At 38.2% G+C, this 23,933-nt stretch overlaps 1 protein-coding gene and 1 long non-coding RNA gene across 2 annotated transcripts; both read left to right on the top strand.

The window, feature by feature from the left end:
• Nucleotides 1–14,187: 14,187 nt before the first annotated feature.
• LOC132914824 (uncharacterized) lies at nucleotides 14,188–16,248 on the top strand. Its single transcript, XR_009659692.1, has 2 exons — nucleotides 14,188–15,565; nucleotides 15,676–16,248. It is a non-coding gene; the product is annotated as an uncharacterized LOC132914824 (long non-coding RNA).
• A 979-nt stretch (nucleotides 16,249–17,227) lies between these two features.
• On the top strand, nucleotides 17,228–22,688 carry LOC132914898 (uncharacterized). The gene is made up of 2 exons (XM_060974402.1): nucleotides 17,228–20,528; nucleotides 21,744–22,688. Exons 1-2 carry the CDS (start codon nucleotides 19,466–19,468, stop codon nucleotides 22,361–22,363), a joined length of 1,683 nt encoding a protein of 560 aa, XP_060830385.1. The 5' UTR covers nucleotides 17,228–19,465; the 3' UTR covers nucleotides 22,364–22,688.
• The last annotated feature ends 1,245 nt before the right edge of the window (nucleotides 22,689–23,933 follow it).

The following is a 23,933-nucleotide window of genomic DNA, read 5'->3' as shown; positions in this document are numbered from 1 at the left end:
ACAAAACATATCGTTCAGAAAATATTTCACGTATTTACTCGAATTTGTTTACATAAATTTAACGCAGAATTCGCAGTTGTCGATAAATTGGCTCCGACCAATTGTTCTTTTTCAAAAGCAACAGAGATACTATATTTTCCGCTGGTGCGAATGGATCGAGTGTCACTGTTGCGAAGTAATGATCACAGGAAGAATCGACGAGAATAAACAAGTACACAAACGCTCCATGAAAAATCATCGTTTCTGCTCGAGGGCGCGCTTCGGGACACACTTTGAAGTCTAGACAAGTGGAGGAGCGAGGGGAGTGGATGAAAGCTCGGTAAATAGCAATTAAAAAGCTGGCTGGGACGCTTCATTACGCATTCCTCATCGAGACACCTCTTCTATCGCATAAGCGACTGCTTGTTTCTTTTGGAGAATAAATTTTTATATTTTATATATATTTATATTTTATATATTTTTATATTTTACAATTTTATATTTTTTCCGATTCTTTTTTAGATTTGTTATGTAATATTTTTTAAGTCCTATGCAATACCCTATCGCGTAATTAAAAACTTGTATTGTACTATACTACATTTTCTATGTTTTTTATTCTTCCGGTGTAATATGTTTTTATATTTTTCATAAAATATGCTTCTCACATGTGCGATATTTTTTATACTCGTTCCATTTTACGGTATTTTCTTTATTTCGTAGAGAACCTTTTTTATGTCCTTTGTATCTTTTCGTATTTTTTGTTGACCATTTTTTACGTTTTATATATTTTTTATGTAACGTTGGTTACACGTTGGATTTTTTTAGAAAATATGTTTCACACTTCTTACATTCATTTTACAATTTGTATATGACATCAGGATAATATTTGATTTTTATTTCAGAATTTTTATTCCAGAGTAATAGAATTTTAGAAGGTTCTCCAATCTTTTCTTTTTTTCTAATTTTCCACGCGTTATCCGTTTCCTTAATTTGTTAATTGCAAAATAATTTTGAGTAATTACACCCCTTAACTTATTTTCTTTTTTCTCCCCTTTAACTTTGCACATGTTGTTCATTCAGAAATAGTATCGACCGACGTTCCGTCTGCGACTCGGCCGTCAGGCCGATGATCAACAGTAAATAAAAGCGAAAATAGCAAGTGCAGAAATTCTGCAGCCTGTCAAGGAGAACTCATACGCTGAATCCAAGTGCAACCAACGAGTATGCAGCGAGAATCGGAAGTAAGTACACATATTGAAGTGACGAAACTTCCTCAAAGATTCCTACACATACGTTACGTCAATTGAAAATTGAATGGAAAGATATAAAATATATAGGGATGTGATAAAGTGTCAGTCAATATTATAGGAATCTCAATTTTCTGAGGTGTGCACGCATCTTTGATACTCACTGTGCGCGTGTGTGTATTGTCGCGTGTTTTTCTTGTAAATTCTCACAAAAGACTGAATTGTTATAGAAGGCTTTTTCGAGAGAAAACTGGTGGAAAACTGTTGGCGACGTAATTTCATAGTAAATTCGAGACTGTTTGTAGAGAAATAACTGCACGACTATTTCACGTGAGAATCGTGGAAAAATGCGAGCAGAGAAATTTTACTCCCTTTCCATTGATTTCTTTATTCTTACGTAACTGATCCCTTTTGTTAAAAAAGTTTATGATTTATTTTTTCCTTTCGTAACAAATCATCCGCCCTTCGTTCGGTTATTCGTAAACAAATGTAATGATAAATTTCAAATCTAATTTTCTTAATGTATTCCAAATGTATCGATTCAAATGTCTTGTGTTTGTTGAGAAGAAAATTCCTTGTGCGTGTAATTGCGGGCGATAGTTTGAGCAATAGAGAATTAGTGTATTCATTTCACGGTAAAATGAATTAAATCGATGTCAGTCATGAATGACTATACACATCGACTATCGGATTATTGGAAATTCTCAAGCTGTAATTGAATCCTCCTTGTATGCGAACTACACGAACGAGAGAGTGAGACTGATGATTAGTTTGCTTCTTATTGAGAACACGTGCTTGACTGATGCATTAATTAATGCACTATCGTTGCCACCCTATCTCGTTTTAGACGTTATTTATTCAACAAGTTACAATATATTTAAGTAATTGTGTTTAGTTGCTCCTTTGAAATGAGGTTCTACAAACTTCAACATGCTTTACCCAAGATTTGTACTTTGTCATGCTGATGATAATTACTTCTACAGTGTCCTGGATAAATATATTTTCATTTGAAAAAATTATATTTTTTCATATTTTTCAGCTTTCCTTGTCACATATAATTAATATTTTGTACAGTAAGTTACAATATATTCACATAATTGTGTTTACTTTACTTACTTTACTTCTACAGTGTCCTGGATAAATATATTTTCATTTGATAAAATTATGATATTTTTTCATATTTTTCAGCTTTCCTTGTCACACATAATTAATACTTTGTACAGTAAAATACTTTTGTAAAGTGTTATACGCACGATGATATTTGGAGTTTTTGAAAAGAATAAAAGTTTAATAAAGTAGGATAATAGCACCTTAAAAATTAAATAAAATCGCTTATTCAGATACGAGATACCTCATATACTCCACTTAAAACTTCGATTTGTAATTCGGTTCCCATAAGGTTCATGGTGTACTCGAAAAACCAGTTGGTGCTCAAACTGTATTCGACCTAGTAATTCTTCATTAAATCACGTGTAATTCGAGATAGCAGAATAAAATTCTATGTAAATTTTCGATAATGGAAAATTACCTAAATTCTTTTTAAAAAAGCAGTTACTTGAAAGCGTATAATTTGAGATAACAGTACGAAATTCTATATAAATTTCTGCAACTAAATATCCTAAAAATTATTTAAAAAGGTACGTAACTTAATACAACGGAACTATAATAACAGAACAACATAGATTCCATATATTTTAAAAGATCATGATCATGTTATATTTATTTCGTCATATTATATTCATTTAAAAAATATTCTCGCTAAATTAAAATAAATCGATGAAACGCTAAATTAAACCATTAACGCCAAAATTGCCCGAGCTTTCTCCATTATTTTACGATGAGGTTCATCTCGGTGACCGTTGGACGTATGACCGTATGGAGCGATATTCAAACATGGATGAATATCGCAATAATGTTTGCAAATTGCCGCAATAGCACGCAATCGATTCGAGACGTCGGTGCGTTCAAGTGTGATAAAACAAGGTTGACGTCGACACACGGAATGTGGACGCAGAGAACGCGAAGCAATTACCGACAACAGCACGTTAAACATTTATTTTATATCGAACGATTACAAATTCACGTAATGGCAGATTGATTTTCTGCAAAGAAAGAAACGAACGATCATTACGCAACAAGAGGCTAGTTAAAACGTTACTGTGTCGTTATTACAATACGTGAAGTATAAAGTTGAATAAATTGTATTGTTAGCGAGGAAAATTTCGCTTCAATCTGAATAACGGAAATGAAGCCATTCGCGTGTTCTCGGAAGCTTTAACAATTTCGAGATATTTTGTTAGGCATACATAGGTATGGAAATTTAATGTAATTTCCTTTGTTCTCTATGTTTAAATCACAACTATTGTAGTTTCTCAACTCTTTGTTCGTTTTAATTAACAAAATAAATTGCTGAACAATTTGTGAAAATATTATTTTTTGATTTTTCTTCCATTTATATAATATGAAAATTTCTATAATATGAAAATTAATATAATTATGTTTTGAAACTTGATTAGAGAGAGAGAACTAACTTTAATTAAGAACCAAGTCATTAAATAATTTTATAATTTTGGAATTTCGCTTTAACTCAAATAATAAAGGTTTAAAAAATATCCATTGGATATGTAAAATTTGAAAATTTTGAAACACATGTTTGAGTAAATAGAATATTCTAATTTAAAGAGGCCATATGACAAAATTTAATTTAAAGGAACCCTGTGATTTTATTACATTAGTGACGAGTTTTCATTTTCTTAATATTTACATCAGTACTTTTATCTTTATCAAAATATTTTCAATTATGTTCTTGCACTCTTTTTCACACCATAGATTCACAAATATAGGACTAATTTAGTTGAAATTATCTGGATAAGGTGAGTTTTCTTTCCTCTCTTTCTTATTCTTTCATGATCTTCAGATCTCTGTTCGCACTGGCAATGGCGATTTTTCATCTCCCTTTTTCATCTTAAAAGTCGATGAGATTTTTCCCAGTTGTTCAGTGACTCCGGAAGTCTAGCAATAATGGGCCAAGCTGCTTTCTTTCTTCCTTCTATTGTACGTCATTACTGTTCTACCATTTGTAGGGCAATTTTTCTTCTACTACTCTCTGTTCGAATTCATCGCGATGATTCCTAAGAAAATTGTGCTTTTACGACCTAACAGAAGCAATAACGCGAAGAAGCTAAAAAAACACCGTGCAATTAGAGCTTGTTATTCACTTGTATTTCTTTTTGCTTTCAAAAGATAGTCGACGCTGTTATATGTTTTACATTCAATATATATTTTATATGTTGAACATAAAATATATTTTATTTGTTTAAAAAACTTTTTTGATTTTTTTCTACAATTTTATAATTTCAGTATGGATATAAAATATTCAATTTTTAATTAAGATAAATGGAGAATTAACAGAGTAAGATTTTTTCTTCCAAAACGAAGGATAAACTTTTTGTACCAATTTTCAGATGTTTAAATTGTTTTATGTAAATTATCAGTAAAATGTCCTATACCACGCTTCTCAGTCTTCCATATAACACTCTAATCCTCTTTTATCTCAAAATACACTCAGGAGAATCTCGCAATTTTCACTAAAATTCTATTCAAGGAATAGAGGAAAGCTTTCTCTTGAAAATGCACTCTGTTTCAAGTCGATACCTTAATCCATTCTCATGATACACTATTTCAAACTTTATGAGAGCGACACGACGTTCCGTGTAGGAATGGCTGACTAGATCCACCCAATCTACTTCTTCATATACGTTGCTACTAGCGACACTACAAACCCGCGACTATAAGCGATCACGTGACTAGTGTGAGGCAGGACAACGCGTGGGACGCAATTAGTCGCGCTATTAAAAAATTACAATTCGTTTCAAACGACGATATCTCGAGAACGGAGCGTCGTATCGACGTGATTCAAAAAGCATTTTAAAGGGAAGACTTCAAGGCTTTTCACGTTTCAATGGCGACACTTTGTAAAGTTACAAATCTGAGATGCAGCATGAAGAAAAATTTCCAATATTAGTGACTATTCAGCGTATCTGTCGCTTGTTAACATTGCTTGAAATCAAAACTGTCGCTGGTGTTTGACTAATAACGCGTATTATTGGGTAGCATTGAAAGTGCAAAGGGATGGATATGACAGGCAGAAGCACCGCACAAGGTAGGTTAAAATGAATTATTGAGGAGTCAATGTAAATCAGTAAGTCCGTTTGATGCACCGCTTTTTGATTTGATTACGGTACTAGCTTTAATGTCGGTCGAAGCATTATTAGCGAGAGAGCTACAATTTCCAGAACCACTTAGAAATAGTTCCCAAGCAATATAGCAGCACTATACAATAAAATTCGAACGGAAATTTCTTTATAAATATAACGCATTGAAGTTTGTTTTGCAGATGTTCATAAAATCTTTCAATTACTTAATAAAGAAAATATTTTTTCTAGAAAACTAACTTTTTACAATAAACAAATTTTTTACAAAATCATCGGAATAAATTTGTTTTATACTTGTAAAAAAAAATTCATATTATCCGTTACTAGTAGTGAAATATTAACGATATTTTATGTATTTTGTTATTGAGTAATTAACAAAGAGAAAACATTCGGTTCTCAAAAGCTTAATTACGAAAAAAGGAATTTTTGCGAAATAATTCTGCCAATTCGAAACATTTCAGTCGCCTAATCATAGTCCTGGTCCCAGATGCTATTCGGCCGATGCATAATCGTTAGTGAATCGTACAATTGAGACAACGAGGCCTGCATTCGGTGAAACGGATGCTCCAAAGAGACGGTCAAGGGTCGATATAGAAACGAACGCTTGCGCGGTTTGCTTTTCGTCCTCTGTACCATCCTAATATCGCGAGTTATCACCCGTTAACGGAGAACCACATTCGAAACGCGTTCGATCGATGCTACCAATTCGTTCTGATGCGTTTTGCCCGCTCGTGGATTTATTACCGCCTGAAGGATTGGTCGCGTTACAGATTGAACTAGATTTTCGAGTTCTTAACGTCGAACGATCGATGGAAGTAGAAATGGGATCTGTGGAATCCGTAAGTAGGTAGGAGTTCTAGCAATGGAAGAGAAGAGTTGAGATGGATGAATATGTCATTTGTTGAAGAAAGTTGATTATTTAAGAAATTTTTACTTCAATTTTTTTCATAATAATGTGAACCATAGTTTAATAGAATATTTGTAATTAAATTAATGTTAAAAATCCTGATGATTAAAAGACAGATGTGAACAGAATCCTTTTTTTTTAAGGATAATACAAATGAATTTTTCATGCTACTGAATTTAAATTCAAATTAAAAATCTTTGCAAGAAGTTTCGTATAATACTTTTTAATTCTAGCCTACTTAAGTGAAATCCAAAAATCTTCAACGATTCTTTTTTAACACTAATGTACACGAACTAGTAACCAAAATAAGGTAAAAACTAGTCAACAAAATAATTTGTCCGTTCGGTTCGTTATTTCGTTCGTTCACTGTAACATAAATTCCATTTGAATTCACCAAAACACACGTCAATCCCCAATTTCCCAGTAAAAAGGTAAAGATTCCCAGAAAAGTTCATAGAGCTTTGAGGTCTATCGAAATGAAAGTAAATCATTAGGTTATGGAACTGATCAAACATTGCGTTCTCTGACGTTTCTCTCCCATCTGTCCTGCAAACGACCTGCCCATCCTTCAAACGGAGTAGTTTGGTTGACATCTTCCTCTACCTGCTGTGCAAATTTGCGAAACTCCCATACCGAGATAACGGTAAATAGAACGTCGTCGTAGCCTCAGGGCGAGATAATCTCCACTGTGATTAGCGAAATTACTTGAGCAGATAGTCGAGGAGTGGGAATTGAAGAGCTTTTCCTTGGTCATTTCCTTTGAGGGATCATCGAGGGTCCACAGAGAACGATAAACAGATTCGCGAACGGTCTGCTAATTAATTAATTCCGGTTGATCCTTGGTAAACCTTCGTTATTGGTTACATTGCATCAAACTTGTAGAATAAGTCGAGAATAAAAGTGGACTTAGGTTTGAAGCAGTTGTATGATGTTTGATGGTGTTTGATTGGTAACTTTGTGTTTGCAAGTCTCTAGGAGCAGTTGGAACTCAAGTTCTGGATGTAAACTGAGAGAAAAGATCAGTTGAAAAAGGTAGGATGAGAAGAAAAATTAGTTTGGAACAGTTGCATGATGTTTGACACTTTCAAACGATCATTTTCGTACCTCAAAACGATCTGAATCAAGTAACTGGTTGATGATGAAGGAAAATATAAAGTGTGCAGCAACTTTATCGCGTTTGAGAGTGTTTGTGTATAACAAATAAATACGACCATACAAATCTGAAAAATTCACTAGATAGAGACGATAGGGTTCAGCTTGCAACAATTGTTCGACGTTTAAAACATAATTTACATATTAAGATATTTTTGTAATACCCTGTTGAATTTAAAGTTATGGAAAATGAAGAAAAATATCAACTTTAGACAGTTGCATGATGTTTGGCAGTGTCGAGTAACAAGTTTCGCACCTTAAAATTTCTGAAAATCGCTGCATTTGTATCTCAAACTGTAAAAGAGAAATGTATCTAATTTTTAGAATATTTACAAGTTGGTAAGATTAAATCTGAAACTGTCCCGCGACGTTTGGAATTGTTTTCTACATAAATTTGTTTGTTTGAATTGCTTAATCGAGTTAAAATTAGTTCCAAATCGGATAAAATTTGTAAGTTAATAGCAAAAATAAAATATTATGTATGAAATTGTTGTTTTGCAAGTTTCGTGACACTCAGGTGCACGTACTCGACTAGCTGCGTTTGAAACAATTCAATAGTTTGCACCAACAAAGACATGGCACAAACATTACTTGGATACTAAAGAAGAAGGTGCGGTGAAACTCTGGGTCCGAGTTAATTTAACTTTGCTCCATGACAATTCTTCGGCCAGGTTAATGGAACGAAAACGTTCCGACACGGAACAAGAACAAATTTTAATATTATTACTCTACAGCCTGACTGTCCATTAAACATACTTTCTAAGTTAAACACTGCTACAAGAACGTCCTTATTGACGGAACGTTTGAAAACTGCTGTCTGTTCAATCAGTAGACTCAACTTGTTATAGTCAGACAAACTGTACATCGCAGAATCAAGTTGACGTATTAAAATTTGTTAAATTAGTTTCCTTCAAGGGGAATTTCTTCGTTGCGTTAAAAAGTAAATAATTGAGATTTATTAATCTTCAGAAATTGATCATCCTCGTAACAACGACATATCCTTTTTTCCTTATTCCCCTTCTAAGAGAAATTTGAATTTTCCCACAAGCAGAATTCGAACATAGTAGTGAATTAATAAATAAAATAATCTACCAAATGATCAACCCTCTAATCTAATCTTATTTTTTATTCTTACCTTATTCTTTAATTTTACGATTCTAAAATTCTCGGCAAGAAACAATTTACAGTTTTCGATTGAAAAAATTCCACAGTTCGAACAAAATCAGCCCTCGCTTAAACAAGCAAAATCTTCTTGCTCGTAAACGATTTTCCAGCGATGAAATCATAGAAAAGGGCTATTGTATCCCGGCAAGATTGAAGAAAATCGGTTGGAGGATGTTCATAGATCACGTTCGCTTCTATTTCATCCTCGCGTGCCGTGAGAAGAGATAACTGGACGAGGAAATAGGTGGGAAACTTTTGTCTCTTTTAAACAGCGATGCTCTCTGTCCTGAATTACGAACAGATCTCAGCTTGGAATCCGACTGATGGAATTTATCCCAGCCGCCCTTCACTCGGCGAATTCCTTTCACCGATCTTTTCTTTTATCGCGGGATAATACGTTCTCTTTGCCAGGGAAACTTGTCAGCTTTCTGACATCGATAGCCTAAAGTTCGCCTAAATTTAATCGTCGTTAAAATTCATCAGCTATAACGCTCGGAATTTTAAAGAATCCCAAGTCTGCGTGCTTTCTCCGTAGAAAGCAATTTCATCGGTCGCGATAAAAATTCCATAATATTTGTGACAGTGGTAGAACGTGGTCGATATCTACTCTAATTTGAAAGATAATCGGATTTGAATGAGAAATTATTAAAAAAATATTAGAAAAAAGATTTGATTTAAACTGTAAAGTGAATCTGAACGATGGATGAATTTTAATGACGATAGAATTTTTAGCGAACTTAGATTATTAGAAAAACGATTGAATTTGAAGGAACCTGTTTAACCATCTGACGATATTAACGATAATAATCGAAAAAACGATCGAAGATGAATTATAGTCGAACTTCAATGATAATTGTTTCCATTCGATAGAAACTATCTGATCTATGCAGAAAATAGGCCACTGCCGATCGACGTAATATTCAACTGTAGCCAGTGATTCGCCCACAGCGTAATAATTTTCACGGCCTCGAGGCTTGGTCACGTGTGCAGTTGCACGGTACATCTGACGAGATTTAATCAGCGTACAACGCCGCGTAAATAACTTATCGCTGGTAACAATAATGAATTTTCGACAGTTTCATCGTCCGTGGATAGCAACGTCGATCGAACATAGTGGACACGGATGAGCTCCCACCATCAAATCTAGATTACTCTGTTTCGTTCTCGTACTGCAATTTCGAATTTGATAGTTAGCTGTGTAATTGGGTTTTAACGTACGAATCTACTACATACAAGTACCTGTAATTACCATCGATTTAAAAATTATTGTACAATTATTAAGATATATAATTTTAAAAAATAGTTATCGATAGAGCTATCTTTCTGGTACTCTGTGCATTGAAATTATTATAATTCCAAATTTTTATATTTTCCGCCTCCTACAAACAAATTACTTGTACACGTCTTGTTACGATTATATTCCTTGCTTGAAAATTCGCCTATTTCAAATTCTTGCACTTTACAGTTTCTATTAGGTTGGCAACTAAGTGATTGCGGATTTTGTCATTAGGTGGCATTAAGAATGTTGAGAATTGTGGATCTTTGGTGCCGAAATAATGTTGAAGGAACATTGAATATACACTGGGGTGTAATATTAAAATAATAATATATTTATTACAAGAAGGATTTCTCACATATTCTTCGATTCACACTTGCACGCGTCTCCGCACTTTCTCTACACTCGACTGCTAACCGACTCTCCCAGATGCTTCTAAACCACTGCCGATCGTCATTTGTCCTGACAAAAGCCTGGACGCTCACCGACGCTTACACACATGTATCCACACACTGATACTCACACACAAGTAACTCTAATACGCATTTAACCCAGTCCAGCACGGAAAGTTATACATATCTCAACAAAGAAAATCCGCAATCACTTAGTTTCCAGCCCAATATATTCCAAAAAACAACGATCGTGTTCCTCGCCTTTTACGTAGGCGTATTTTCGCTTCGACGTTACAAAACTTCTGCAACCCCCCAATTTACCAAGCGACCAACTCTCTCCCTTTTTTAAACCTATCATTTATATAAATAAGGTTCTTTGCAACAAAGCTTCCGTTAACCTTGCCAATAATCCACCACGACGTCTAAATTTTGTACAAATTTCTTCCCACCTCCTCGTTTACCTCTAAAATCAATTTCTCCTCTCAGACAACCCATCGCAGACTGCGTAATCGCTGAGACGAAAGAACGCGATCGATCTACTGTAAATAATAGCTCAAACAGTAACGAATCCTCTGCTATATCCGAAAACAATCTAAGAAACGCAAACAATTTAGTGAGAGGGAACCAGCTGGAGGGTAAACTTCAGACGATTGTTCGTTGCGTATAGAAGAGGGTGCAATAGACGAAGGGGATGAAAAATCGAAACGCAAGTATCCAAATAGTCGGGGAACGGAGCAAAGGTATCCATTAGCGGACTACAGAAGCCTATGGCGGGAGCGGGGGAACAAAGGGGCGAAGGGAATGGCGAGGCAGTGTAACCGCAGCAGTTGCAGGGCTAAAAGCAACAGGCAGCCAATCAATAATTGCCCTTCTGCCTGGGCTGCGACTTTACCAACTTAGCAACGCGAGATTGTACCTGCGATGATCGCCACCGTTCGAGCAATCCATGGCGTCCTCGAGAATTTTCAAAGCAATCTTCCTGATGAAGTTGAACGAGGAATTTTTAAGGGAACAACAAGGGAAAAGTTTGAAATTTGAAAAAATTTTTGGTAATTGATCAAAGAAGAGGAAATATTGCACGGTGAACGACGATTTTTATTAAGACAGTGATAGGGAGGATTGTTTAAGTTGGGAGAATTTTTTGGAATTTGTTTGCAAAAGGTTCTCACAGTTTTTATTTATTTTCATAGAATGTCATAGATCGGTATAAAATTTTAGTAGAAATGTAAAATTTTTGCTAAACCATATACGAACGCTTATTTATTCGCTTGCATTTCGTATTTTTCCACCCATTTATCGTTTCAATTTTCTCGCTACGAATTGTACACCTTAATCGTCCGTACTCTGCTTCTAAAAGTTGCAGTGACCTCGGAGGAACAGCGATTAAGAAAGTTGGTTAAACTGAGCCATGAGGGACGCAGGGTACGGCGAATTGCAGTTGCACCGTTTCGACTAAAACGCGATTGGGACTCGATGACACAGCCGGCGTGCTATCGATTTTAGGTTATGTCCAATGAAACGCGTCCAATATAAATTCTCACGATAGCGCGCCACTCGAAACAGCCTCCGTGATGCTGTTAGTCAACTGACAGGTATTTATAGAAAAACAACTAGGAGAAGTTGAGAATGTTGAGGCTTAATCGCAGTGAAATATAAGCAGAAAAACAAATTTTAATATATAACAAGGTAAAAACGTTACGACTTATTTCATGTTTTTGTTAGAACCATCAAATAGGTTAAGGTCATTTATGTCTTTAAAATGATTCATAAAATCGGTAATTTCGTAGAATTCTATTTAAATGAAAATTGAATCTACAGGATTTTATAATAATTTTCATTTTAAACGATCCAGGAATTACTGCAAACTATTACAACCACCGCTACGTTCATAAATGGGTCAAATTTTGTGAATAAATTAAATAAAATCCTTAAGCACAAATAATCTAATCACTTTCAGTTAGAGAAGCATCTAAACTGATAAATCAAAATGCTATCCGTAATTACTGCGTTAGTTATAACGCCAGGGAATTTCGGATAATGTGTTCGCATTAAATCCCCACACTCGAAAATAGCTGAATGAATTTCGTTCAATTATCAGGGGAAGCTAGAAACGCGCGTGCCATTACGGAAATTGTTAAACTTTCCACTCGGATACTCTGCGACTGCAAATTGCTTATCTCTTTGTTACGGAAGCGTGGGAACGGGCTTGATGATACACTTGAAGCTCGTGGACAAATAAAATGGCATTCGTTTGCGCCAACAAATTAATCCTGAAAGCTATTTGCACGCTTTCATGGTAAAACCTAACCTAAACCACAGACATTCGATGAAAATTCCAGTCGATGTAAAGACCACGAATAAAATTGATACGTCGTAATGACGCAGGTTTGAACGTCAAAGAAAATTCTTTCTTCGTCCTGACTCGATTTTTCTAATCGGAAGAAAAAATCTGGATTCAAAGTGAAATCTATCCCGAATGACATTATCGTGATCTTTTTTTAAGGTAATTTACCGACAATAGACTTAATTGTTTAATTCCTAACATTATTGCACTTGTCGTGACACAATTGAGAACATTATTTTTCAACGATTGAATGTTAAAAGTCAACTAAAAAGCTTGAGTAAAAAATGTTGTTTCCTGAAGTTATTTCAATTTATATTCATATCTAAATAATAATCTATTATTGTAAGCTAATAAGTTGTTTGCGAAACATTTTGTTTATGATCTTCATTAATTAGTAAGAAAGTTTATTCTTTTTCTTAATCTGAGGGATAAATAATAGAATTAATGAGTTTTGTTTGACCGAAAACAGATAACGTAAAAAGCGTCGATAAAGCTCAAATTGACTGATAGTAAAACAGGTTTCTGATTTATCGTCAATAGAAAGCTACTGTATGCGGAATCTATAATATCGACTAGTCAGTAAGGGCTCTCGACGTATACATCGAGAAGTTTTAATAACAACATAATTCAATCATAAATAATTCATCTTTGGCTTATAGTTCAATATATTGTTCGGTTAATAATTGGCTATCTGATATAGTAGTTACGACCAATGGAAGCTTTATGAGTCGTAAAAGTTGCGAAAGCTTGTTTCCTCATAAAATCGAAAATAGCGTCTTAATCCAATATTGTACAATTTTTCGACACCATATTGCTGCAGACTAAACCGCGTATACTAGATTGGCGAACTTTGTTGTGTTTATTCGAACTTCCTATAACCGCAGAAAACAAGTTAAATATTACTAGGCCTTATTACATCTGAAATTGTACGACCCTAGTCCAATGGAAATGGAAAAATTCCCTAGCAGGGACAACAAATTCTCTAAATCAATACTGAACAATCCTCTGTACAATCAGAGGAACTGAGATTAAATACCAAATAAAATCCGCGTCAAATTATTATTTGATTTCAAGTCAAAGTACCAGGATTCGATAGAATCTAAAATTCCCTAATGTGCATAGGAAAGTTTCTAAAATAGGCAAGCAGCAAGTTGGTATAATCATACGAAACTGAAGTTAAATATCAACTAGAAATCCGTTGGAATCTCAAATCGATAAGTACACATCTGTAAAAATAGCGAGACATTCGAAAGAGTTGAGGTTCAAGGGCAAGTGTTAAGAACAATACGCCTCTGAACCAAGTCATATGTGCTTGAAAATCAATACGCCGTTGAACTTGGTCGCGTATGCTTGAAAATCAATACGCCGCTGAACTTAATCGCGCATGCTTGGAAAACGATACACCGTTGGACATAGTACGTAAGAGTACAAATCAGTACGCCGCTGGACTTAGCGGAAGGCAACTGTTTTCCATATGACCACACGTATAGAGACATCGCCTGCCATGAAGGCAAAGGTGGTACTGCAACCAATCAAAGCGCAGAAGCCTGAAACAGTGACAGACGCGGCAGGTGCAAAGAATACAAGCGCTGCACCCGAAAAGCTCAGTGTTAGCCCGGAAAAGGTGACAAGCAAGAAGCGAACTAATGGGAAGGAAAACGAGGAAAAGAAAGAAGAGCGGTCAATTCTCGAAATAAGGGAACAGGTTAGCGAAATAGAGAAGAGCGTACTGGCATTCTGCATGGACCCAAACAAGAAAGTTAACAAAGAGCAAACGATCTCAAGGACATGGGAAACCTACTGGGGAGCTTCTGCTTTAGAACGGCTATCTCGCGGGAAAGTTAGAGCAGGATGCAGACAAAACAAAGAATCAAGGATGCGCGATAGTGTGCGCAGTGAGCAAGTCACTGCAAGCCGGCAAACAACTTGAAACAGTCGTTACGATGACTTGCCAGAAGGTCGCACAGATGGCGGTAGAACCGCCGAAAAACGTGGTTATAATCCGGTCTGAAGCAGAGAATGGGGAGATCAAAACGAGTGAAGAAGCACGGGATGCAGTGTTTACACTCGTAAAACCTCGTAAAAAGGAAATACAAGTTCGAGCCGGTAGAAAAATCAACGACAACGGTCTAATGGTAGAAACGACGAAACGGAGAAGGAAATACTGGCCTGTATCATGAAGCAGAATCAGGACAAACTGAAAGAAGAAGACGCGGCAGAAATGAAGTTCTGCTTCAGGACGGGGCGCAAGCACAACGAGGAAACCAACTGGGTAATTGAGATACACCCCCAGGTAAGTGAAAAATTGTTGACAGGTAAATTATTAATTTCTTAGAATGCATGCAAAGTGCAGGAATATATAGCAATCAGTCGCTGTTACAAATGTCAGGGATACAAACACATCGCAAAGTACTGCCGCGTGAACTATGAAATCTGTGCGCATTGTGCAGAAAGTGGGGACAGTACAAAGAAATCCTGGTAAGAGCCTGCGACGCGGCCATTCCAAAAAAAAATGGCACAATAGATCCGTACCATGGTAGACGGAGGAGGTCATACGAAAAATGCGCCTACCTGGCAAGAAGGAAGTATCAGGGGGCTAAGGGCCCTGCAGCGAGGGAACAAGAAAAGCTGCAAACCAGGTAGGAATGCATGAAAATGGCGGCGAGGGCGAAGACGCAGAGCTGACGGGATTTCGTAATCGAAGAAGAAAACAAAGAGCCCTGGGAGATTGTCTACGAAACGGGTAAACTCAGGAGAGAAGAGACGATGTCCACATTGCGAACGCCACAAGGGGATACCTCTAACTGGCAGTCCACCATAACGGCGATGCTGTCGGCCCTCGTACCCGACGAACATCTTGAAGCGAAGCCAGTATGATTTCTAACTCGAGGTATGGCGCGGTCGACCAAAAGGTCGGCCCCTGGAACACACACATTACTTGCTAGCAGGTTGATGACTGACCGTATAACAGATCCATACCAAGCCGTAACTTCATTGCAGACACATCGGCTAACCTATTTGACGAGTCTGTCGAAAGCTTCCTGCTAATCACGGATTCGTTTGAAGCCAACTGTGACTCTCCTTCGACCAATGTCAGCAGGTGGCCAAGATAGTAAGCGTGTAATGCCATAGATAATTACTATAATATAATAGAAAATCATTCTATGAATAATGGATACTTGTTCCAGGAACGAATATTAGTATGCATAGTCATTTTAAAGATAATTGTTATTAAGTATTGTTGTGAATAACCACTATTATTATAAATAATTATTATTAGGAATTATATGGATACACGCAATTAGTTTCATGGCAATAAGAAGATTTAATGTCCCATCTACTAAGAGCATTAAGCTTCCACGATGAATAATGGGGACCATTCGAAGCATCGCAGATTGCAACTCGAACAATCGTTGAAACTATTAGGACTATTGAAGCTATCAGACCTTCCATGAAGATTTGTAGGTCAACAAAGCTACTTAAATGTTCTACAAGTATCTTACAGCTACTAGAATTAATACGTAATCTCGTAGAAACTTCTTGAGTATTGACTAAATAATAATTTCTTTCCAACTCATATGTGCTGCATCGCCAGCTACTTCACGCAGGATATATACATAGAGTGGCAGAGAAAATTGATGAAATTGTCTAAGGTGAGCATCGATCGAATACTTTGATACAAGAATTTAAAAAAAAAACCTGTTTAACTAGAATTAACCATTTTGTCATGTGAATTGTTATTCATATGATCAACTATGGGATCCAACGTCGAAACAGGCTTACAGAAAGTTCACTGGAATTAATTCGCGCGATCTCTATTCGCTATTACAACTAGACTGCTTGCCCAATGAATTGCCAATTCATCAAACATCGAAGTAAATCACGTCCTATAGAACAGTACCCATGGCAAATAATATTGAAAGGCTGTCAGGTGATATTTGACATGTTGCTGTATGATAGTCACATTGACGAATAAATAGCAATTAATTCGAATTAAGGGATTATTAGAACGAATAGCTGCACGTGATTTATGTCACTTTGATTGCTGTACTTGGGGGATGGATTGTTGATGACTATTTGGAGCTTCTATGAAATTACATAGTGGAGTGTGTGTACCGAATCTGTTGAAGTTCGTTGATTAGGGACTCTAGCTCTTCTAGAAACTGCTTCAAGAGTGTCCTAGGAGAAAATCGAAGAATTTTACCAATACGTTTGATATGTCTTTATGAATCAAAAGGACCATGTATATTGTGAGTCTTGATTCGTTCGTTTTTGAGACATTCATTTATTTTATAGTTTTACCATTACTTTATCGGTGAAGAAGCCTATCATGCTCATGTCATAAGCCTAGTATCGTTTCATTCGTTCACCTTCGATTTACGATTACAATACAAGTATTGATACATTAATTTATTTTTCTAGCACATGACAGGCACAAGCTCTATGGTTCAAGGGAACAGAGGAATTACAATAACGAATAGATGTTTGTGAAACATTTTGTTTATGACCTTCATTAATTAAGAAGAAAATTTATTCTTTTTTTTAATTTGAAGGACAAACAAGAATGTATATTGTTTTTCTTAATCTAGAGTATAACTGTACACATGCAAACTCACCTTATTTAACTATATGCACAAAAAATTCACGTTACTCGACTTACCTGAAAGTAAGAAAAGATAGAAACATTAATGAGTTATGTTTGACTGCAGACAGGTAATGTAAAAAAACGTCGATAAAGCTCAAATTGACTGATAGTAAAACAGGTTTCTAATTTATCGTCAATAGAAAGCTACTGTATGTGGAATCTATAATATCGACTAGTCAGTAAGGAAGAACGTTACAAATTTTCCCGAAGAATTGTATGATTTACCAACAGCGCAGCAGAAGTAATTTTTCACATAAAATGATGGGGAAATTTGAATTTCTTCGTATCTTATCATTTTATTTCTTTTCAGACATATTTTATTTCGTCTGCCAACCATGTCTCTAAATTTATCCCATTATAAGCCAAGTCAAGGAATTCCACCCAAAGATTACCGACAAAATGGGGGTGAACGATTAAACTAACACTAAAAAATCAAAACATCGAATCATCGTAAATTACTAAATGAAGTGATTTTGAAGGGCTCTCGATGTATACATCGAGAAGATTTAATAGCAGTATAATTCAAGCATTATATGTCAAAATTTTAAGCCCATTGATTGATTCGTAGGGTGCGCGATCTGCGTTTCATTATTAACCATTTCGCTTCGAGCACCGCTTATAGGCGGCACCCGAGAGATGACCTGTGGGTACGAGCGCCGCATATAGGCGGCGACCACGTGACGACTATTAATTAATATCAAACTATTATTTGATTTCAAGTTGAAGTACCAGGATTCGATAGAATCTAAAATTCCCTCATGTGCATAGGGAAGTTTCTAAATTAGGCAAGCTCCAAATTGGTACGATCATACGAAATTAAGATTAAATGTGAACTGGAAATCCATTGGAATCTCAGATCGATAAGTACTCATCTGTAAAAATAGCGAAACATTCGAAAAAGTCGAATAAAGAGGGAAAAGCATTTTAATGGCAGTGTCGATATGACGGAAGACCATCGCGGGAATTTGGTACGATATAAGAGGCGTCCCCTGCGATCAATTCTTAACCGAACGTTTACGATACACCTGTGTTTACACGCTCACGTGCTAGCAACCTGAACCTAGTCACGTGTGCTTGAAAATCAATACGCCGCTGAACTTGGTCGTGTATGCTTGAAAATCGATACGCCGCTGAACTTCGTAAACCTCGTAAACCTCGGCAACGCAAAATTGCATCTACTTACGCAGTGGAGAGGACCGTCCAGGGAATATGTCTACGAAGTTGCTTTAGCGAGGACGAAGTTGTTCTTATTGTTCCCCTTAGAAAATAACCTTGTTCCAGATTCCAAAGATGGGCCCCAAAGATGCTGGTGTGGCATTGCACTCTTCACGCCCACCAGTGCCAAGTGCCAACTCCTCCTCCACGTTGGTGGGTCCTGGTAAACGCTGGCTTGCCAGTGGCTAACGGAGCAATGGCTATCCCAAACACCCTTCCTCTATCCTGCTCCCTTATCACAATCCTTTCCTCAAGCTGCGACTAGTGGTTCCGGAAGAAAATGTCGACTGTACAAGGATGGTGACGTGGTTCAAAACCCACGCTTCCCGAGGAAGAGAGCAGGATGGCATCGTGGCATAAAAACCAGGGGGTCGTCGGGGGTTAATAACCCGCCGGACCTACGTCAACAGCTCTGGCTCGGGAAGGGACATGATTTGGTCCCGGCCGCGAGGCTGGGAGGGGCATTTTACTAAGGAGCCCGGGGGTCATGACTTTTCCCTTCTTTTTCCTGCTTCTCCCCTTTCCCTTACCACCCAATTTCCAATCCCTCAGGGGGCTGTGGACTCGCTGGCGAATCGCGGTACGAGAATGCGATCCCGAGGAACCTTAGCCCAAATGCCGCATTCCAATAATCATGTCTCAATGGACCGGGGGTCCTGTCTTCGTTGGCCGGACCGTGAGGATGATAACCTCTATAAAAAATCCCTAACTCTAAGCAGAGGTGCGCGGCGATGGGGTACCTCGCAGTCGAGGGCACTGCGAGGTGGCTGATGGGTGCGTCAGTCATTAGCGACCAACCCCGGGGTACCTGGCGACCCCCCGGTAGTATTAGCCCTCTGCCGGTAAGCGGCTCTGCTGGTGGTGACATCCTTTCCGCAAGACTTTTAGTGGCCCTCGGAAGCCTCGGTGGATGAAGGCCGTACGTACCAGATGATACACACTCCAATGAAACGAAGAAACAAAAAGGAGAGGAAGAAAGAAGCGACGAGAAGAAGGGAGGAAGAGGAGTCGGCTCTTGAGCCTGTGCAGGCAGACGTTCAACGTAGAAGGAGTCCGCAAACCAAGAAGACGACGGACAAAGAAGAAGGCACTAACGTCAGCTCTCTCAAGGATTCTGAGTTCATACGGGAGATACGCAAGCGCCCTCCTATGTACATACAAGCGGATATAATCCGGGCAGCGATGGAAGTCATCTCAGTGGCCGAAACATGTAGCGAACTCGAAGATACGGAGGCTGAACTACTCAAGGCGGCGCAAAAAATCATCGCGTGCGCTATTGAACTTCCAACAAGGTCATTTCCCATGGTGGAAGCAGAGAACAAGACAATCCGAAAGGATATGGACAATAAGACAAAGCGTCTCAACACGATCAAGACCAAGGAGCTACCAGGGATAATGGATGAGTACTTCGAAAACTCCAACAAGAAGCGGAAAAAGGTGGTCTCCTTTGCCCCGATTGCGAGACAGGGAGAGACTGAAGTTTCAGACCCCCAAGTGCCCAGGAAAGTCCCTGGAGAAGGGAAAGCGGCTTCCATGGATTGGCCTTCCGTGGAGGAAAAGGTGGCAAGGAAGGAAGACAAGAAGAGAACGGAGAAGACACAATCGAAGAAAATAACTCCGGAGATAGCAGAGAGAAGTTCGAGGAAAGCTCGAACGAAGCAGTCAGGGGACAGAGAAAAAAGGAATAGGAAGCTAGCTCTTTCACCCAGCTCGCGAACATCGGCGGTAACCATAACGATCAAGAAAGGAACAGCTAAATCTTACGCGGAAGTGCTGGCCACGGCCAAGGACAACATCCACCTGGCCGAGGTTGGCATCGAGAAGGTAAAGTTCAGGAAGGCAATGACCGGAGGGGTCATATTGGAAGTGCCTGAGGACGAAAAGAGGGAGAAGGCCATCGCACTCGCAGCACGGCTGACCAAGATCCTTGACCCGAACATGATCCGAGTGGCGACACCATACCGGACTGCGGAAGCAAGGCTGCGGAACGTAGGTATGTAAATATGAAACTGGCATTTTTATATAGAAAATACACGTTTATTGTGTGAAAATGATTAAAAATATTTTATTCGAAGTATTGCCCATCGCTAGCTATACATTTTTTCCACCTGTCTGGCAATTGATGGATGCCACGCCAAAAAAACTGTCTCTCGTTTGAGGCAAACCAGTCATCGAGCCATTTTCCTACATTTTCGTAAGAAGTGAAGTGCTGGTCAGAAAGTGCGTGTCCCATCGATGCAAATAAATAGTAATCGGACGGAGCCAAGTCTGGTGAGTAAGCCGCGTGCGAAAGTATTTCCCAACTGAACGCTTCGATCGTTTCCTTGACCGGTTTTGCTGTATGCGATGGTGCATTATCATGGAGCAAAATTGCTTTGTGTTGCCTTTTTTGATATTCTGATCGTTTTTCACGCAAAGCTTGATTCAAATCGATCATTTGTTGTCGGTAGCGCTCGGTATTAACGGTTTCGCCAGGTTTTAACAGCTCATAATAGATCACACCCTTCTGATCCCACCAAACACGGAGCTACCCATGATCTTTTACGCTTAGGATTCCCAAAATATATCCACTTTTCATCGCCAGTCACAATTCGGTGGAGAAATGACTTTCTTCCGTATCTGGCGAGCAGCATTTCGCAAGTGGTTTTTCGGTTTTCCTGCTGTCTTTCATTCGGTTCATGTGGAACCCATTTTCCCACCTTCTGGATCTTTCCCATGGCTTTCAAACGTATGGAGACGGCTTCTCGTGTCACGTTTAATCGATCAGCGAGTTGTTGCGTTTGAGCGTCATCCTCATCCAACGATGCTTGCAATTCGCTGTCTTGAAACTTTTCCGGTGGTCTTCCACGTCCTTCGTTCCTCGCGTCAAAATTGCCACTTCTGAATTTTTTAAACCACTCAAAGTACTGTGATTTACCAAGAGCATGCTCACCGTAAGCTTCGACAAGTATTCGATGCGATTCTGCAGCAGTTTTCTTCAAATGGTAGCAGAAAATCAATGCTGTCCGCAAATCGTAGTTTCCAGGCACAAAATTTGACATGTTCAACGCTATTACAAACTATGCTGTTGTATGAAACTTGTATTGTTGTAAGTCGAAAATGTTTGTGAGATGTCAACAAAGACTTTTGGCATCAATGACGCAGTTTAATGATAGCTACATTATCAGCTAGGGCCATCTATAAGCAAATTCCGGTTTCATACTTACAGACTTCTCGGTCAACTCAGACGAGATAAAGGAGGCCTTGGCGCAGGAAGCAGGATGCAAGGTGGAGGAAATCGAGGTGGGAGAAATGCACATCTGCAGAAACGGTTCCGGGTCCGTATGGACGCGATGCCCAGTAGAGGCAATTAGGAAACTAATTGAGGCGGGCAAAATAACCATCGGATGGACAAAAGCAAAGATCGAAGCCCTCGAACCAAGACCTTTGCAGTGCTTTAGGTGCTTGGAGATAGGGCACGTGAGGAAGTCTTGCACCTCGAAAGAAGTCAGGGAGCATCTGTGCTATAGGTGCGGCGTCTCTGGACACCGAGCCAGAGAATGTACTGCAGCGAACCCAAAATGCCTGCTTTGCGAGGCGCTTGGGGCACCGGCAGGACACAGGATGGTGGGACCGTCTTGTGCCTCTCTGAAGAAAGGAACGAGCAGACGACCAAGGGAACTAACCAATGAGTCCGGGGATGAAAACGGGAACGAGAAAGGCTCGCGGGAAGGAATCCCTGCCGCTGCACCTGCGAGCAAGAAGCTTGGCGTGGAGGAAGCAATGGAAGCCCTGTATCTAGAAGCCGCACCTCCTCCCAAGTTCAAGAAGTCAGCACTTGGAACGTAAACGCCTGAAAACGCAGGACTGGGGGAATAATGCAGCCGAACAGACGGCAGCCGAGGAAGAGGAGTGGGACTAGTGACGATTTCAGGTGATGAGAAAGAAGCAATAGTGTCTCCTGGCTTCGCAGTTAATTGTCTTTAATATCAGTTAATTTTCTTTAATATTTACTTTCTGATATTATACTTAATTTTGGAATAATTGTTAGATTACTTTAAAGGAATTAATTTTTCATTTTAGAGTCGATTATTGTAAACTTTCCTCAGCATCATATAGTCATAATCCCACGACTGTACAGCATAAAGATTAAAATGGATTTGCATTATCAGTATATTAATTTTTTTTAACGTTTCCCAAGAATAACACCGATAATTCGAGGAAAGGTTGCGCGATAGCCTGCAGACAACGTAGAAGAAAACTTAGGCTAATCTCGCCAGGTTAGGCTGGCATTTCAGTTTCGATTTCGGCCCAGTCAACGCATTGAATATTCATTCTACCCTCGTGCTGCATTATCCACCATCTCATCGTTGGTGTTAACAACCCATCCAGGTTTCCACGTGGAAAGTGGCTTAACGCAGTGAGCTGGATAAATTTTGAATTAATCTAATTAGTGGCATATGGTTTTCATCGTCGTTCTCCAACTCCAAATTCAACCCAGACTTGTTTGATACTCTTATACAGCACGTTTAGTGCAAGCTGATTCTATCGTTACCCTATGTACTTGGTGCAGTTATCGAGTTTTGATCGGTTGACCTGAGCTTTGGGGTTCCATTTGAAATTCTATGTCGTAATTGGCTTTCACTTGATGAACAAGAATTCTAAGCGTGTTTGATAGCTTCTGGCATTGGGAACTGAATTAGGAAAATAGTTTGTTTGACTAGCGTTCGTGCTTTAAAGTAAAATTGAAGAATATGTGGAGTAAGCGGCTAAGTAGAATAGGGTCGTTGTGGTCAGACATACGTGAAAGTCTTGAGGAATGAGTATTGTCCCTTTTGAAAATATTAATTTGTTGAAGAGTGTATTACATTAGACGTGGTATTTCATAGAAATATTAATTTTACCTATGAAAAATAAAAAAATCAACCCTTTAGGCGTTCTATATATGTAATAAGAATTATTGCACCAATATTTATTAATGGAACGGATATAGCTAGAATAACTCAATATTTCAATTATCGTAACATCGTTCAAATTTTACGAGTGAAATGAAACGTTTGACGATTAAAAAAAAACAAATTTTGCAGCACGACGAGATAAATGGCAATGCTTCATCAACTGATACGACCTCTTTACACAATTTCAAACCAATATAACTAGCTCGAGGGAAAGAAACAGTGGGATTCCCACGAGGACAACGTCTGCCAGTCTATCGATTGACTGACTCAAGATTCGAGCGTTCGAATCTCCGTAATACGGTGAACGTGTGTCATTAATTACGAACTCCAGGAAAGAAATCGATGATTAGATGAAACGGAATATTGGAAACGAGGGGTGCACCGCGTCTGCGACTTATTACATTTATTTCGAATGAGAATATTCTTTGCAATTTACAACATTTGGTACTTAGAAAATTGCA

Source organism: Bombus pascuorum, chromosome 15 (genome assembly GCF_905332965.1).
Source record: "Bombus pascuorum chromosome 15, iyBomPasc1.1, whole genome shotgun sequence".
NCBI lineage: Eukaryota > Metazoa > Arthropoda > Insecta > Hymenoptera > Apidae > Bombus > Bombus pascuorum.
The sequence above is the reverse complement of the archived record's forward strand: the minus strand, read 5'-3'. Positions and strand labels throughout refer to the sequence as shown.

Excerpts from the sequence above, each read along its gene's own strand:
- LOC132914898 (XM_060974402.1), top strand. The coding sequence starts at position 19,466 with ATGATACACACTCCAATGAAACGAAGAAACAAAAAGGAGAGGAAGAAA. Across the intron at positions 20,529-21,743 it reads AGCAAGGCTGCGGAACGTAG|ACTTCTCGGTCAACTCAGAC; the intron begins GTATGTAAATAT and ends TCATACTTACAG.